General features: G+C 40.3%; 1 protein-coding gene across 5 annotated transcripts in view; it reads left to right on the forward strand.

Moving 5' to 3' along the window:
• tnn (tenascin N) overlaps nucleotides 1–16,301 on the forward strand; it is a 31,691-nt gene extending 15,390 nt beyond the window's left edge. For 2 of the 5 annotated variants that reach the window (XM_058626206.1, XM_058626215.1), the window contains exons 9-19: nucleotides 4,338–4,601; nucleotides 6,122–6,385; nucleotides 7,320–7,583; nucleotides 8,565–8,828; nucleotides 10,853–10,983; nucleotides 11,446–11,584; nucleotides 11,668–11,819; nucleotides 12,148–12,244; nucleotides 12,363–12,527; nucleotides 12,968–13,131; nucleotides 14,936–16,301. In XM_058626206.1, the coding sequence (XP_058482189.1) occupies nucleotides 4,338–4,601; nucleotides 6,122–6,385; nucleotides 7,320–7,583; nucleotides 8,565–8,828; nucleotides 10,853–10,983; nucleotides 11,446–11,584; nucleotides 11,668–11,819; nucleotides 12,148–12,244; nucleotides 12,363–12,527; nucleotides 12,968–13,131; nucleotides 14,936–15,085 (2,054 nt within the window). In that variant the 3' untranslated portion in view covers nucleotides 15,086–16,301. The remainder of the gene's footprint in view (nucleotides 1–4,337; nucleotides 4,602–6,121; nucleotides 6,386–7,319; nucleotides 7,584–8,564; nucleotides 8,829–10,852; nucleotides 10,984–11,445; nucleotides 11,585–11,667; nucleotides 11,820–12,147; nucleotides 12,245–12,362; nucleotides 12,528–12,967; nucleotides 13,132–14,935) is intronic. The other 3 variants (XM_058626227.1, XM_058626236.1, XM_058626243.1) reach the window with 3 other exon arrangements.
• The last annotated feature ends 922 nt before the right edge of the window (nucleotides 16,302–17,223 follow it).

Raw genomic sequence — 17,223 nt, forward strand, 5'->3', positions numbered from 1 at the left:
AGCCCTCAGCTCCGCGAGGACTGTCCGGTGAGCATTTGTTGGTTTCACAGTGACTGACATGACACCACAGAGAGCACAGTCACCTACTATATCTCTCTGAACATGCTGGTCACCTTGGGCGGGCGATGGTTGTGCGTGGTGATAAAAAAGGCACATAGGGAGGATATATGTAAAATACACGGAAAACAGAGCAATAACAATAAAGAAAGTGGCAGTCCTCTTCATGGGAGGGCGCGGAGTCACTGAATGGGGTGAATTGATACTTAAATGAATGGAGAATTTATATATCGAGAGATATAAATAAAATATATAAATTATATTTTTTTACTTGCTCTAAATGCAGGTATAGTTTATACTTTATAAATGTGTTTTTGATTATGCAAAAAGAGAGCAGGAACAATGGAGGCAATGACAAATCTAGACATTAATAGTGAAATTATGAGCAAGAATAAAGACCACAGGGGCTAAATGTGCACATCTCCCATTATAGATGCTTAGTTGTAGAATGATTCCCCTACATTCCCTCTTCACTGTCCATTATTTCTCATTCTCTTATTTCAGTTCCTGTAACCTACACACTATATCCTCACGCCCACCTTTAATATAAGGATGTGAAAATCACACAAATCTTTGAAAAATACGAATATTTTCTTTTGCAAAGGGTTTGAATGGTACTGAGCGTAATTTAATTTTCCAGTCCGACCCTGCAGCTTGTTTAATGTAGACTTGATGGATGGAATATGTATTTTTACTCTATATATTTAAAGATTTCCACACATGTGTCAAGTTTTGCTTCCTGAATCATCTTCTGTCTTTCTCATGGTCATGATGTACATAGTAAGTTAAAGAATTCAATTACACATTTGAAAGCACCAGAATCAAAGGAATAACTGTTTGGGGACGTGCCATTGTCACTAACCTGCCAAAAGATTATTAGGTGTATAAACACAACACACCATGGCTGCTTCTGCTGCAAATCCAATAAAGTCTCCACAGAGGCCTATATAACCGAAAGCAGATGGGCCTGACGTATGGGAGAGAATGAATGTTTGGACTTGATGTTATCTGGACACATTTTAGCACCTGATGTGGTCCAGTGGGAAAACCATGTCTGCTCAGGTTTGAACATTAAATATGACTGATGTATGTTAACTAACTGGATATGAGGGGGAAAAAGACGTTTAAAGAAAGAAGGTATTGGGAAGGATTGAATTTTGAATGGATCTGACATAGAGTTGCACTTAGTTTGTTTTGTGAAAGATGATTTGTTTTGTCATTTTTACAGGCATGTGTGCAGTGCATCTTGGGGGTATATGTATCATACTGATAAAATATTATTTGAATTCATTTTGATGCTTACTGACAATTTGACTGTATAATGGCATCTTATTTTGACTTTATTTTCATCAAACTCTCTCATCTATCTATCAATCTAGGACAAGTGGCAGCTGATTTGTAGTAGCTAAAGGAGCTTTTATATCATCCATATCATATGCACCTCCAGATGCAGACAAATCAGGTCTTGAAGTCATATTATGGGCTGCCTACTTACTCAGATTGAAGGGAAAACCCAAAATCTAATTTGAAAGAGACAGGGGACTCCAGCTTACATCACAAGTTAAGCATAACACATTTTTTTTTTTATATTTGACATAAATTATTCCATTGATCCATCAGTTAAACATACACATACACATACACAATGCATGGCTTCCACTGCACAGTGAGGCCGTGAAGCTATGATGAACGATGGCCTGTTACTACTCTCTGGGCCTTGGGGTCAATGCCTTTGCTGAACATGCCACCCATAATGGATAAGCTTTTTTTCCAAATGGCTGAAGCCACCGCTCATGTTGTGTAGCCCGGTAGCTGCTGTCGCTCCGCAGCTAGTGGGGTAGAACATCTGGGGTAAAAACAATCCGTCATAAACTGTAACTTCAGAGCAAGCGTGGGCTCACTCAGTAAGCAGCAGTGTTTCGGAGGAAAAAAAAAAAAAAAGAATTATAATAACATATACGTAGAAACTGTCAGGCAGCAAAGTTATATGAGCAAAAACAACACGTCTTTGTTCAGAGTGTAGAAATACATCACCAGAGAGGGAGGAAGAATGTGTACTGGAGGTTTACTTTGCTAGTCAAAAGTAAAAAGCATTGCTCTCCAGAGAACCTAATATTCTCCTGTTTTTCTTCACCCTGTTTCCGTCCAGTGTTCTCTTCAGTCACTGTGTGCACTATTTCAAGGATCCAGAAACATGTGTTTGCTGCTTATTTATCTGTCATGGCGTAATTCTATGGTTTCATTGATGGATGATCTTAAGGCTAATTTATGCTGCCATATTTCACAGTGTCCTTCACGTGAAATAATATGGTTGTTAAGCACTACGTCCACTAGAGGGCAGTGCACAGTCAAGCATTCCTGACAACAATATGTACATGGCAATGGTGAAGAATGTGACAATATTACCCTTTATTAATTCTTATTGTTTAGTTTTATAACAATTCACATTTTATGCCTTTGCTGAAATGTTTTTTTATGGTCTTGCTTGAGCTATCTGTGACACAATAACCTCCCTACATTCTAGATTTTCCCTAGAAGTTTTAATAGGACATGTACAAATTAAAACAAAATGAATACAGAGTAAATGGACCAATGTTTCCATTTCTGAAATTGAGCTGCATCTGAACATTCTCAGTAGGAGAAACACAAAAAGCCCAATAACTATCAAAAAGAGACACAAAGGGAACAAATACTTGTGTCAGCCTTTGGGTTTTGTTCCATTGTCTCTGCCATTATTCCATAATCCATCCATATATTTCTAGTGTGTAACTGTGAAATTGTTAGTTGTTATAATGTTCACAGACATTCAGCACACAAAAAAAGCTGTTATTGGGTTTTTTCTTTTGGGTTTTTTTTTTACTGAGAGACAATAACTTGTTTTCCGGGAACACTGCTCACTTCAAGTTCTTGGACTTCTGAGTGACCTCTCATTTTCAGTCCGCTGTAAGTGGAGTGAATTTTCCACAATGGAGCAGTTAGTGCATGGCGGTCTGCGGAGCAGTGTCGCTTAAAGGACAGAGAAATGACAGCAGGTAACGAGAGGAGAGACACAGGGTGGATATAAAGCTAGACAGAGAACACAGACTCTGAGCAGCCAGTGTGACTCCACCATCACCATTCATTCTTTTTCAACAGTTAATTGTTTGATAGTGTAATGCTTATATTTTCCAACTATTTTGTACTCTGATTTCAGTTTTGTGTATAAGAATATTCCAGGGTTATGGTTAGGGTTACACATATATATATATATGCTGTATATATATATAGATATGTATACATTGTGGAAAATGCACTAGATTTGAGATGTTGTCATCTTGAGTGTGTTGGGAAACACATGAAATGATTGACAAAATGACAGACGATAGTTAGTTAGTTAGATTGTTTCATAAGATTTCTATCATCACTATACAAACGAATTATATCATCACAATGACCCCATATTACCTACAAAAATAGACCACAGCTCATAGTTCATCCCCCTCTCCTGGATGCATCATTAGTCAGTTTTCATGATGCTGACAGGGCAGTGACACAACACTGACCTCGGCTGAGTCATTGCCACAGAGGAATAATCAGAAATGATGATAGCTTTTACATTTCCCTTTACTTCCTCTGGGTCTGGCTAACTGTGCCCCTGTGACTCTGCCTCCTTTATTTTCCCTCTCCTTCCCATTGATGTTGCTCTTCACTTTCAATGGCATTCTCTCCCATCCACACATATAGAATACACAACCTGCTGCCTCTGTGAACCCCTTAAGACCACGGACGTTACAAACAGGACCCACGGTTGGGCTGTGTGCTTGTGATGTTCTTTTGACGAGCTTAACAGAGCTTGTTCTCTGAACCAGAGGACACATTCCTCTTTTGTTCATTTGAATTCCTTAACATTGCAAAACGATAAAAATCTGGATAAGAAGTTTGGGTCAATTTACTTATACTGTCAAGTGCTGCAAAGCTACAGGACAACATTTGCTCTGATGCATAAAATGAGTGTTTACTAAATTCATGTGTTCATCAGGATTATTACCCTGCCTAAATACTAACAGTGTTGAAGTAACACTACCTTGGACATTTGCCCACATTTACCTGAACTTTATTAGAGTCTATACCCTGCTGGGGATCATGATTTTTGCACGTTTGTGAAATAATTGGTTCCTCTCTTTGTTTCTGGTTCCTTTCTCTTCAACCCATTTTTAGACTTTGATGCTTTATCTGACGCTTTGAACTTTATGAGAGTCTTTACCCTGCAATGGATCATTTGATCTTTTTTCTTTTTTCAGACTTTGATGCTCCAACAAACCTTATCACCACTGAGGTAACAGAGGACACTGTGACAGTCTCATGGGATCGAGTCCAGGCAGAAATTGAGGGCTACATGCTGAGCTACACCTCAGCTGCAGGCTCCAGCTCAGAGATCTTTGTCGGCCGTGATAGTACTTCATACAGGCTGATTGGATTAAGGCCTGGAGTTCTCCACAAAGTCTACATCTGGTCCTTCAAGGGAGACAAAGTCAGCAGGAAGAGTTCAACAGAAGCTGAAACAGGTAACTTTGAATAGGTCCGAGGTTCATAACAGGAGTAACTGCGTTAATGTCCACTCAAACGATGCCTAAGCACAGGGAAAAGGTGGAACGGACGTTTTAAAGGTGATGTGAAGACACATAGTAAACACTTTCCTATCTTTTAAACAAATATTGAATCCACTTTTCAATGTCATCACAAGGATCTGTGCTGCTTATCTCAAGTGCTCCCAGTTTTGGTGCTTTTCTTTCATCCATAAAGCCTGTGAGCTGTGGAGCTTTGAGTTTTAAATGTTTTATTCTCTTCTAAGGTCCTTTGTGTGAGATACTCTTATCGCAAATATCCTTTGAACAATGCACCAGTCACAAGTGTGTTGGTTTGCAGGAAAAAAAAAAAGGATTGGTCACATAACACATTTAGCACTCTCTGCCCGTCTTTACCTAAATGCCATGATTAAACGCTCACACAGGAAGACTACGCAAAATTAGATGGACACCTCATTTAAAGGCAGTTTACTTTACCCTGGAGCAGAAAGCCAATGTTGATTGGTCAGTAAAGGCACATATTTAGTTTCTCTTATGTTTTGCTATCCCTTAATCTGCCCCTTGTGAAGTTTGCAGCTGTTTAAGCTGTCTGCTTAAATTTGAAGAAATGCAGCAGCAGCAGCAGCAGCAGCAGCAGCACATATTAGAACACTCACTGGCCTTTAAAACTTAAATACATCTATTTAATATAATTGACAACAATATGAAATGTTCACTATTTACTGCAGACATATGTGTAGAGTGTGTGTGTGTGCTTTTTTTCATCCACGTTCAGATACATTTCCTTGTTCCTTTTGACGAGGAAAACAGACACGCTGGATGCAATTACCTCTCTCATACATCAACCAACGGGAGGCAAATGTCTGAAGCGACTTGAAACGCCGTTTGCAGGCTGATGATATTATAAATATTGCATTTGTGGTTTCAAGGCGACATGGAAGTAACTTTAGCGAATTTATTTTACCAAGAGGAGGATGTGACTGAGGACTTTGCGAAGGACAATGGGCGGATCGATTTTGAACATTTTCCCTCAGTCATGTTAGTCTTTAAAGAGAACGCTGAGCTCTGCAGAAGTAAAGAGATATAAAGTGTAGATATGATGGCCATTTACAATGTGTGTCAAGGGTTTCATACAAACCTGCCACATCATCTACCAAGTCTGAACAGGATATATATCAAATTAAACATTATCTTTACTGTAGGACAAGATATCAGTGGATCCTTGACTCATGTTTATAACAATTGTTTTAACAATTGTTTATTATGATGCTGCTGTAGTGTGCATGTTCTTAAATAAACACAGCCCATAATATACTCATAGGAGCCCTGCTACTATGAGAACGATGTCAAACTTGCATCGCATGATGGGAAAAGCCACATCTGAAAGTTTGACATCAGTGTTTCTAACCTCTTACTGACATCCAGCAGGCTATGCGTAACTGTCTTGTATGTCATGTTTGCACTGTGTGTGATCTTACTAACCATCACTTCCCATACAGAGCTGGACGCCCCTACTAACGCCTTGGCCCATGATGAGTCAGAGTCCAGTTTCAGGGTGTCCTGGGATCATGCTTGGGCAGACATTGATGGCTATGTGCTAAGCTACAGCTCTTCTGAGGGTTCGAGGGCAGAAATCCCACTGGGACCTGACAGTTCTTCTTACATGCTGACTGGCCTGAAACCGGGAGTTATCTACACCGTCCACATCTGGGCCATCAAGGGTGACAAAGCCAGCAGGAAAATCTCAACACAAGCTGAGACAGGTCTCAGAACTACACTTTTCTTCTCAAATCCACTTTTCTTTTTTTTTTACCAGTCTATCTATCTAATGTCACAGTAAAAGGAAACTCCTTTTCTTGTGCTTGACATTGTAATCGATCAACATATCTCTCAGATGTTGCACAGATGGGTAACAAATTCATGGAAAAAAACAACATACATCATTATAAGTAAGGTGTTGGGCCACAAATCTGCCAAACAACACGTTCTGCATATTCTATAACTATCTGCATCTATAGTGGAGGGTTGAACACAATGCTTTTAAAGGATATTCTCTCTTTTTCAGACATCTAAAAAAGCAACTGTAAAATCTCACAATGTTGCATAGTAAGGTGTGAAAAATGGTGTTGTTGTTTTTTGACTTAAACTACATAAACTTAAAAATGGTCCTGTGTATAACATTTAGCAGGGTTCATTGGCAGAATTTTAAACAAAATATGTTTGTAAGTAAGTAACAAGTGTAGAATCTCTTTAAAATAAAAAGTATTTGGTTTTTGTGTAGCCTTAGAAAAAGCCTTGCTTTACGGAGGTCTCGCATCGATGTTTCTACAGCAGTATGAATGGGCAACGAGCCAGAATGTGCTATTTCATGCCATGATGCGTAAACCTACTGAGCAAAACAACAACACCTCAGCCCACATAAACCCAATGCATAAACCAACAAAGAATTAGGAGAGTGGGAGAGTTATGAAAGAGTGTTTACAGCCTTTCTGGTATGCAAAGGCCATCGTAGTTCCCTGACACGCTTGGGAAACGGGGGTTGAGTGGAGGAGTCTACCATTTGTCGCAGTGGTGCCATTTCACTAGTTAAAATCTCTAATTGTTACACACTGGACCTTTAAGTTTTCATTTGTTTTAATTAAATTTGTAACCCATCTTTAAAATGAAGTTTGCACTGACAGGGTCTTCTTCCTCTAGAATTGGATGCTCCTGCTAACCTCTTAGCCCAGGATGAGACAGAGTCCAGTTTCAGCCTGTCGTGGGATCCGGTCCAGGCACAAATTGATGGCTACATCCTCGCCTACAGCTCTTCTCAGGGCTCTAGTGTGGAAATACCCGTGGGGCCTGACAGGACATCTTACAGTGTGACTGGCTTAAGGCCAGGAGACCTCTACACTGTGTACATCTGGGCCATCAAGGGGAACAAAGCCAGCAAGAAGACCTCGACGCAAGCACAGACAGGTGTTGGACATACTTTTTTTAGTTAAACCGAAATTACCTGATCGTTTGGCCCTTCAAGTAGCCTATAATTACAGTTGTCTTGACAAGACAAGGGAACTCCCTTGTAAATCCCAAAAGAGAAAAGGCGGTTCTCACACGGTAGATAATTCTCCTTTCTTTCCATATAAGCAGCTTTGCCTTTGTGTTCTTCCCTCTGGTAAGATCACAAAAGAGCAAAGCATTCTCTTCATACTCATTAACTAATGTCTGGGTCTTAATGTTGACCTCATGTCAACATTCTCCAACCTCTCCGGGAACATCAACTCAGCCTCTTGTGTCCCATAGTCTGAGTTTGTGATAACACGTGAAGGTTGGATTGAAGAAAAGTGTCAAAATCTTCCGCTCAACAATCTCTAACTTACCTTCAGTTCCCTACATTTCCTGCTCTAACTTTTGGGGTAGCTACCCACTTGTCTGAATCTGAGTCGGACCACTTTTGCAGAAAAGCTGATGGAAGGCCTGAAAGACCTGCAGAGGAATGTGTTTGACATCCTTCTTGAATAGTCATTTCTACCATAAAAGTCTTTGGTTTCCACAATCTCTTCATTTTCTTGGCGCAAATTCATGCAGCTGCTTCTATATCCGAGTTCAGACTTGAATATCTTCCGAGCAGTGATATCATGCATTTTCATCAAATTCTGGAGGCCAAATATATTGACTCCAGAGGTTAGCCTAACAATATTTATTCTGTGTCTTTCAAACCCAAGCATATTCTCAGTCTCTCTCTGAACTCTCAACATTTATTTTTTTTATTACAAATGACATTATATGAAATATGTTACAGCCATTTTCTTAATTTTCTCACTGTGCTGTCATTAATTTACTCCGATTTTGCAGAAAATGCATGCAAAGTTTCATTCCCCTTTTCAGGGGGAAATGAAAGCAGCACCTTTAGTTTGCATTAGTAGATTATTAACTACCTACACTAACATCTCTCTCCAGAACTGGATGTTCCTTCTAACCTCTTAGCTCGAGATGAAACAGAGTCCAGCTTCAGAGTGTCCTGGGAACCCGTCCAGGCAGAAATTGATGGCTACATCTTAACCTACAGCTCCTCTGAAGACTCTAGTGAAGAAATCCCAGTCGGGTCTGACAGCACCTCTTATACACTGACTGGCCTGAGGCCTGCAGTTCTCTACACTGTCTACATCTGGGCTTTTAAGGGAGAAAAAGCCAGCAAGAAGATCTCTACAAAAGCTGAGACAGGTTAATAAAGCATGAAGAGAGTGTAAAGCTCCGTTTTTTCATAAAATGAATTAATGATCCAATTAACAGCCCAGGAAGATGAAGGGAGATGTTAATATGATAACATCGCAGGCAAAAAAGACCAAAACAGACCAATAGATGCTAAACTAGTTGCTGAGATGTTCATTTTAGCACTCACCAATGATTTTAACGCCACATAAATTTTGGCACATTAAAATTAAATCGGGATTTGTTTACTTTACTTTTTTTCAAGAAGCTTGAAAATTGATAAAAGAGCACTTCACTGACATACAAAACAACTATAGACACCATAAAGCACCGCACCGCTTTAAAAGAAATGCTGTGACCTTGCTTGGAGCTGCCTTTCACTAACGAGGTCCGTGTAACGTTAAATACACACAAACCATGACCTGAGGTAAAGAATCGTCGGCAGAGATATGATAATAGATTTGAGAATAAGGAACACAGTGATTAGAGTTAACAGGGAAGAGCTATCATGGACTCAGTCTGGATATCTTCTCACAGACGCTTGTGTCATAACTAAGACGTGTTGAAGTTTTTGTGAATGTGCAGTTTTGGCACACACTTCAAAACAGCCTGTCCAAAGCAGTAATCAAATCAAACTGTCGTATTCGACAACATCTGAAAGCCAAAGCAACTTCAGAACTGAATGATTGTCTCATTTATAAACTATGATGCCTTGAATTCATACACTGTGAAACGGCAATCCATCATTTCTCACGTCAACTGAAGCCAAAATCTGTTTACTCTGAACTTGTTTTCTGTAAGCCACCACAAAGAACCAGACTTCCCACTTGTGCCAGACCAGGTCAGTGGGTATTCATCATGACTCAGTGTGGGGTAGAAATAGCAGTGGCAGCACATGGTTAAAACAACAGGGGTATCTTTGTGTGAACTACATGATCTGTAAAAATCACCTTTTTTCAATTAGGCAGCAAATGTCTGAGTGTCGGATTTAAACTTGTCTTGTTGTGACTCATTAGTAGCCATTACATGACACACAGTGCTACAGACAAACACAGTGCTGTGTTCAAATGGGGAAACCATTGTGTCGGAGGAAAATCATCTGGGATACATTTATGCGCGTGTTTGTACTTTATTGTACCAAGTAACAAGCATCGCCGCAGCAGTTCAGCAGCATCGCTTTCCACTCCTGATACAATGGTCCCACTAAATCTGTTACTCTTCACACCATTGTCCCCATTAAAATTAAATCACCAGAAAAGCTGTTAATTTTTTTTCTGTGACAAAATGGAAAACCTCCAAATACAAACAGAAGATATACAGTATATATGTATGTATAGATATACATATATATATATATATAAGAATCAGAATACTTTTATTATCCAGACGGAAATTGTTTATACATACATATATATATACATATATATATATATATACATATATATATACACACATATATAGATATATATATATATCTATATATATTAGCAAAAGATTAATTTTAATTTGAAATAATAACTAACTGTTTGACAAACACACTCTCTGTGTTCTTTAGCCACGGGCGGTTAAAGCTACAACAGGCGTGTCGACAGATTATTTCAGCATCTGTTTGAGTTCAAACCTCCACAGCTTTCAAACAGGGCTGCAGATAACACTCAGTCGGTAGAGGGGAAATTGTGACTCTGCAGGTGGATGGCAGTCAACTGCAATAATGCTGTGCCTGATGAGAAAAGAGGCTGAAAAGCTATACTGTGAAATGCATTAAAGTGGCATTCCATATTATAGGTTCATGGAGGGGAGAGGAAGTGATAAATATTGCATATGAAGGTTATTTGTGGGGAAAAAAAACTCCTGATTCTCATACTGCAAAAACATTTGCACTCAACCACACATGGTATAATGCCTTGCAAAGTATTAGATTGAAGATTTTAAAACATTTTACCTATTTGCAGAAATGTCAACAAAATGGAATGTGATAATAAATGAATCAGTGTTTTTGTGTTCTAATCTGCTCTGATTTATCTTCATGCTCACAGATATTGATGCTCCCAAAGACCTGAAGGCTACTGATGTGCAAGTGGAGTCTGCTTTATTGACGTGGATCGCTCCTCTGGCTGACATCGATGGTTACATCCTCACATACAGAGACGAGGATGGCAACATGGAGGTATACTCAGCCATGATGTTTAACACGTACTCTCATCCATATAGAAACAAAATCATTTGTTGTTAACCACATTCTGCATTAGGTAAAATCACATATAATAAAGTACTTTTGTTTTCACTGTCAGTACAGTTTTTTGCCTTTAAACGCATGCAAATACAGTACTTGTTTGAAAAAGATTTAAGGATGCATGTTGTGTCTCAGCTCTGTAGAACGCTGACCTCTTGTGGTCCAAAATAAAAAAGAATGGAGTGGAGTGGAGTGGAGGATATAAGGGTTGTATGTAAGGGTTTTTGAAGAGTTCAGAAGCCACTAATGCCTCTTTCTCCCTTTCTCTCTCATTAGCATTTAAGACAGAGTATCATCACTCATATAGTGGACTTGATCAATCATACTGTACACTACACATTATCTGAGGTCAGTGCTCATGTGATTCATGCGTGTTGATGTGCATGTTGTGGTCAGAGTGTTGAAAAGCAGCTTCGAGCCAGTGAGAGCACGTTTGCCGTTTCCAGTCTGGAGACTGGAAAACGCTACATTGTGAGCATCATCGCTTATCGAGGCAACAAAAGGAGCAAAGTCGCGGAGACCCTCTTCAAAACAGGTCTGTATTCACCTCTTTATTTCCTGTCATATAAGCACGAAGAAAAAATAATAATAATATTCACATCACATCCTCCTCCCCAGTTGGCGTCCTCTACCCATTCCCCATGGACTGCATTCAGATCATGAAGAATGGCAACAAGAAGAGTGGCATCTTCACCGTTTACATTAACAATGACCGCTCCAAACCAATAGAGGCTTACTGTGACATGGACACTGATGGAGGTGGCTGGCTGGTATGGTTCATTGCTAAGCTGCACAGACCATAAATATGGAAACAACTAGGTTTTATGTTACTGATGACACCTTTTAATGATTGTGCAAAATGTATGCCAATGAATATTAGTCAGTTTTACTCAGCACAAGGGGAGCTTACTGACAAATAAAATGGTTGTATAATGACTCCGACGTTATGGAAGTGCACCACTAAAATGTTGGAGTGGCTCTGCACTGATAGTAAGTGACAGTTGCTGCCACTGGCATTTTTCAGAAATGATAACCAGCAACCCAAATCAAATTGCCTGAAATGTTTGCAAAACAACACACTGTGCTTGCTGTTTTCAGGTGCTCCAGCGCCGCACCACTGGCAAGCTGGACTTCATGAAACGCTGGAGGCAGTACATTGCAGGTTTTGGCAACATGACAGATGAGTTCTGGATCGGTGAGTACTGCAGTGTTCTCCGGGCTTCCTGTACATACTGTGAAACAGGCACATATGGACAGTAAAAATGCCTTTTTCCTTCCCACTGTGCACTGTTTCTTTTTGTCTGTTTCACCAGGTCTGGATAAAATATATGAGCTCACGAACACTCCTACTCAATATGAGGTGCGGTTTGACTTGGGCCTGGGCTCAGAGAGGGCCTATGCTGTTTATGACAACTTTAAGATTGCTTCGGTCAGGCAGAAGTTCAAACTCACTATTGGAAAATACAGCGGGACAGCAGGTAGGTCCTTTGATACTAAAGTTCTCTTCCATTTACAAATCGTATGAAAGACTCAGACTCAGACATTTTCTCTCTAACACTTAACAGAAATAGGAGTTAAAGAGTAGACGAGAGGGCAGGGACAGCAATGAGACATGGGTCAGAGTAAAGGGACGATATTCAGGCACTTTAGACACTCCAACCATTGTTTTGTGGGGTGCTGGGAGAGTAAATACACAACTATCACATGCACATGATATATCATTAAGAAACTTATATTGAGTTAGAAATAGTAGTAGCTATATGGAGAATAGGATTTCTGAAGAGAGCAGCATAAGGCAGCAGAATAAAACCTCTTTTTGGGCATTTGATGAAATGTCTTTCATCAAGGAGGCAGCAAAACGATATGCATAGGTGTTTTGAATTCATATCTGATGTTGATAATTGTTGATGTTCCCTAGGTGATGCTATGACCTACCATCAAGACCGATCCTGGACTACTATTGACTCAGATAATGACTTGGCTCTGGGGAACTGTGCCCTGACTCACCGTGGTGCCTGGTGGTACAAAAACTGTCACCTGGCCAACCTGAACGGCAAATGGGGCGACAACAGGCACAGTTTGGTAAGTGACCAGGGAGGCAGGATTGTTTTAATCATTTATGGATTCATTGTCATGAAAATGTACATACATTTGCAATGTTGTTTTTTAAATTGCCTGCTAGTATAGTGGTGGTTGTTTCAGTTATCATATCCTTCTGCCCACATGTGACATTGATCAAGACACTGAACTTCAATAGATACGTAAATGTCCTGTGTGTTAGAATTAGTGACACGTAATGTGCAGATTACATGTGAGAGGACTCCTCCGCTCACCCCTTTCATGGAATTATGGCCTTCTCATATCAAAAAGGATGTCCTTCTTCTTTGTTTGCTTCATAAAGTTCTAGTTAGTCTGTTTTCAATATGGTGGCCTCATTAGAGCAAGGCCTAAAGCATATATAATAGGCTTATTCTAAGGATCTAAAAACCAGACACTTTTTATAGGCAATTACACGTATACAAACAAGGCCACACGGGTGGCGTAGTGGTAGGTAGTAGCACTCGATCACTGTCACAACCCGGGTTTGTGACCCGGTTGGGAACAAGGACCTTTCTGCGTGCAGTTTGCATGTTCTCCCCGTGTGTGAGTGGGTTTTCTCCGGGTTCTCCGGTTTCCTCTCACAGTACAAAAACATGCAAATATGGGGATTAGGTAATTTGGACACTCTAAACTGACTGTTGGTATGAGAGTGGATGGTTGTTCGTCTCTATGTGTCCCTGTGATGGACTGGAGATCTGTCCAGGGTGTACCCCGCCTTTCGCCCTATGTCAGCTGAGAGTGGCACAGCTCCCCCCGTGGCCCTCATATGGAGGATAAAGTGGTAGAAGATGGATAAGCTTATTTCATTTCTGCAATTAAACCCTTCAAAATGTGAGTCAACATTTAATTTCTTTGTCTAAAGTTTTAACATCTTCAACATCAAGTACAACATTGAAAAAAGGACTCAGGCTTTTGGGTGTAATACGTGTTCACACCAGTAGGTGACAGTAATGGTATAACTTTGTGACACTGACCAAAGTTAAGGATCTTGGAAATGGGATTGTCGAACATCATTGGCTCACTCCACGCTCCCCTCTTCTCCATGTGATTCATAGTCATGAAGCTGTTTTAATCCATGATCCTCCTTAGCCCACAATGACTGTGAGGAAAGAGACGCTGTCACTAGTTGCACAACCACTACTCTTATAAGGATTGACAAGTGCTTAAGTAATACAACAAACACAGGTGACCGCATTGATCAAAAGCTGCGTAATTATTTCAATCCTTCGTGCAGACAGAGTGCTGAGTGTGAGGCTGTTCTCAGGTCAGCCATCAAAGACAGTTTCAGCGCGGCACATTTCTAGTTGTTTTGTTTTGGATTGAGGTGAGGTCCGAAAATGGCCTGAATCCATCAGCAGTGATAAGAAAACACATTTTTCACACCAGCTACAAAACCATAAGTGTTTTCACCAGGCTGAAAGGGTAACAACAACCGTTATTATGTCTAAAGAAGACTGATACTGAAGGAAATGCTGGGGCATTTGTTCTGCTTTTGTCAAGATTTTGTCCAAAATATTGCAGCTGCAGATGTCTCCTGCAATGTTTGTCAGTGAAATGTAATAACGGTCAAAACAAGTTTGTACTGAAACTAGGCCAGAGGCTGGTATTTATTAGTGTTTGTCATCTTGTCTGTCCATCACACTGCCTGCCTCTTCTTTGACTCCCCGCCTCTGCTCACTGTGTCTCACTTCCCTAACAAACCATCTACCATTTTCCCCCACATTTCGTCTTTTCTTCTATTCTTCGTTCCTTGCTCCACTCTCTTCCCTCCTCATTTTGTTGTCAGGGCGTGAATTGGGAGCCATGGAAGGGCCATCTGACGACCCTCGACTTCACAGAGATGAAGATCCGACCTGTGGGAGCCTTGTCCAGCAGGAAGAGGCGGTCATTGTTGGCCAGAGAGAAAAGCAGAAGTATGAACCTCAAAAAGAATTAGAACAGTAGTTTCTTGTGAAACCACAACAGCTGTCTTTAGCCACATTAACCTGCCATCACACTAGACTGGAATAAATGTCCTCTTTTTAACGTAGCTTGGATAACCTGGTTCAGTGCTCACCAGAGCAGGATCCCCTCTGGTCTTCGTGCCTCTCAACAGTATGCACACCTTTTCATCGGGGATGGGGCATTGACTTGCAAATAACTTAGTGTTAAAATCAAAAGCTCCCGGGTTCAGTGTGACTGTGGGGAGACGGCAAATGTGAAACGTCCTTTGAGTTGATATGAAGTGAACATGTATTTTTTAAGAGAAACGAGTCCTGTTTTGCTGATCCTGATTCAAACATCAACCATAAATCAGGAAACAGTAGCTTTGAACTAAATCCATTTTTATTTTTTTTTAAACCCAGGGCACAGCCCAGGACATTTGTATTATATTTGTTAAAGTCATGTTTTTTTTGAATAATTTGTGTAGCAACTTAGCCTGTGTATAAGAGTATTGTCCTAGTAACATAAATATTTGAAACAGTAGTAAAGATGGTTTGTGTGTTTTGTTTTAAATAACGTACTGATGACTGGCTAGTCAGTATCCTTTTTTGGTTTTATGGATCGGGAAGTTGTCTCAATAACTGTCACATCCCATTAGTTTGCATGGGACAAGCGACGGACTAACAGTGGATGCTGTCTTGATCGGCCATATTGCTCCTGCTTTATATTCATACGATTAGGACAGCACATATCAATCAATGTGATGGGCCCGCATCAAACGTCAATAACAATGATGTTTGTTTGCCCCGTCTTTACAGAATTAATGACCACGTCCCTGTTTTCAATCTGGAAAGCTGACAAAGGTTATTAATACTGGTTTGACTCTGGCTTTATATCATGGTTACTCACTTTTTTTTACACTTATATCGGTCGGTTTACGTGACGTGGGCCGAGAGCATCAATCAAGATGCTAATCAGCCATAACTGTTTTACAGTCCCTGCTCCTCATAAATTGTGTGTTTCCTGGCATTTTTTTCTTGTTAAGACTTCATGGGTCATGGCACTTTATTCCAGCCAATATTTAAAAAGGCTTTTCAAGGACAGAAATGAGGACCTACACTCTGGAATTAAAAATGTGCAAATGAATATAGTTTGTCATTTGTCATTGTTGTCAAGCTCTTTCATATTCAAGGCTCATAATTCCAACAGTAAATAAAAAATTAAGTTTTGTTTCGTGGAGACAATGTCATTTCCCTTGGATAAACAGTGTGTTATGTAAAAAAAAAAAAAAAAAAAAGCGTGGTTAAACAAAAACAATTAGCACTTCTTCAACAGCTTATAACGAAATGTATCTGGATTTTTTTCTCCACATATTTTAACCAGAAGATTCAGGGTGGCACACGGGATCTTACCAAAAACTAAAATCAAAGAGTTTGCAACACTACATAGAGCTTTAGTAAATGGCCTCTATTTATATAGCAATTTTCTAGTCTTAATGACCACTCTAAACTCTTTACACTACAGTTTTGCCACTGATTCACACAGCACGTCCACTGTAAATGCAGTGCTTTGTCCAAAAACACATCTATCGTGCCCTTTCATGCACTTCCAGCACAGCAACCAAGCGCAATTTGGGGTTAAGTGTGTTGCCCAGGGACACACTGGCATGTATGGTAGTGAGACCATGGATCGAATCGTGACCTTCCGCGTGGAAACGCGACCCCGCTCTCTCGCTAAGCACAGCGGCCTGTGTGAGTTCAGTCTCTCCGTTTTGTACAGTATCATGTGACTGCACGTGCGACAACACTGAGAGCTGAAATCAAGTAAATCTGGGGATCGCCCATCATTAGGATTCCTCACCATCTGAGAAGCGGGGACTTTGATGTGTTTCATGGTCGTCCTGCCACTGTTTGTTCCAGTACTCCAGTTCTGATCACAGACACGGACCAACAGCATTAACATTACCATCCCCAGATCCCTGAGCTGTCATGGATGGATTGAACAAGATATTCAGACGATCCTCAGCTTTAGTTTAATGATCTGCGTTAAGGTCAGGGTCTCCTCACAAAGCTGAGCTGCATTTTTATTTGAACCCATAACCCAAGGACAACTTCAAGAGCACCACAGTAGTGTTCACAAGTCGATGGAGGC

The sequence above is a fragment of the Solea solea genome, chromosome 1 (assembly GCF_958295425.1).
Source record: "Solea solea chromosome 1, fSolSol10.1, whole genome shotgun sequence".
NCBI classification, from domain to species: domain Eukaryota; kingdom Metazoa; phylum Chordata; class Actinopteri; order Pleuronectiformes; family Soleidae; genus Solea; species Solea solea.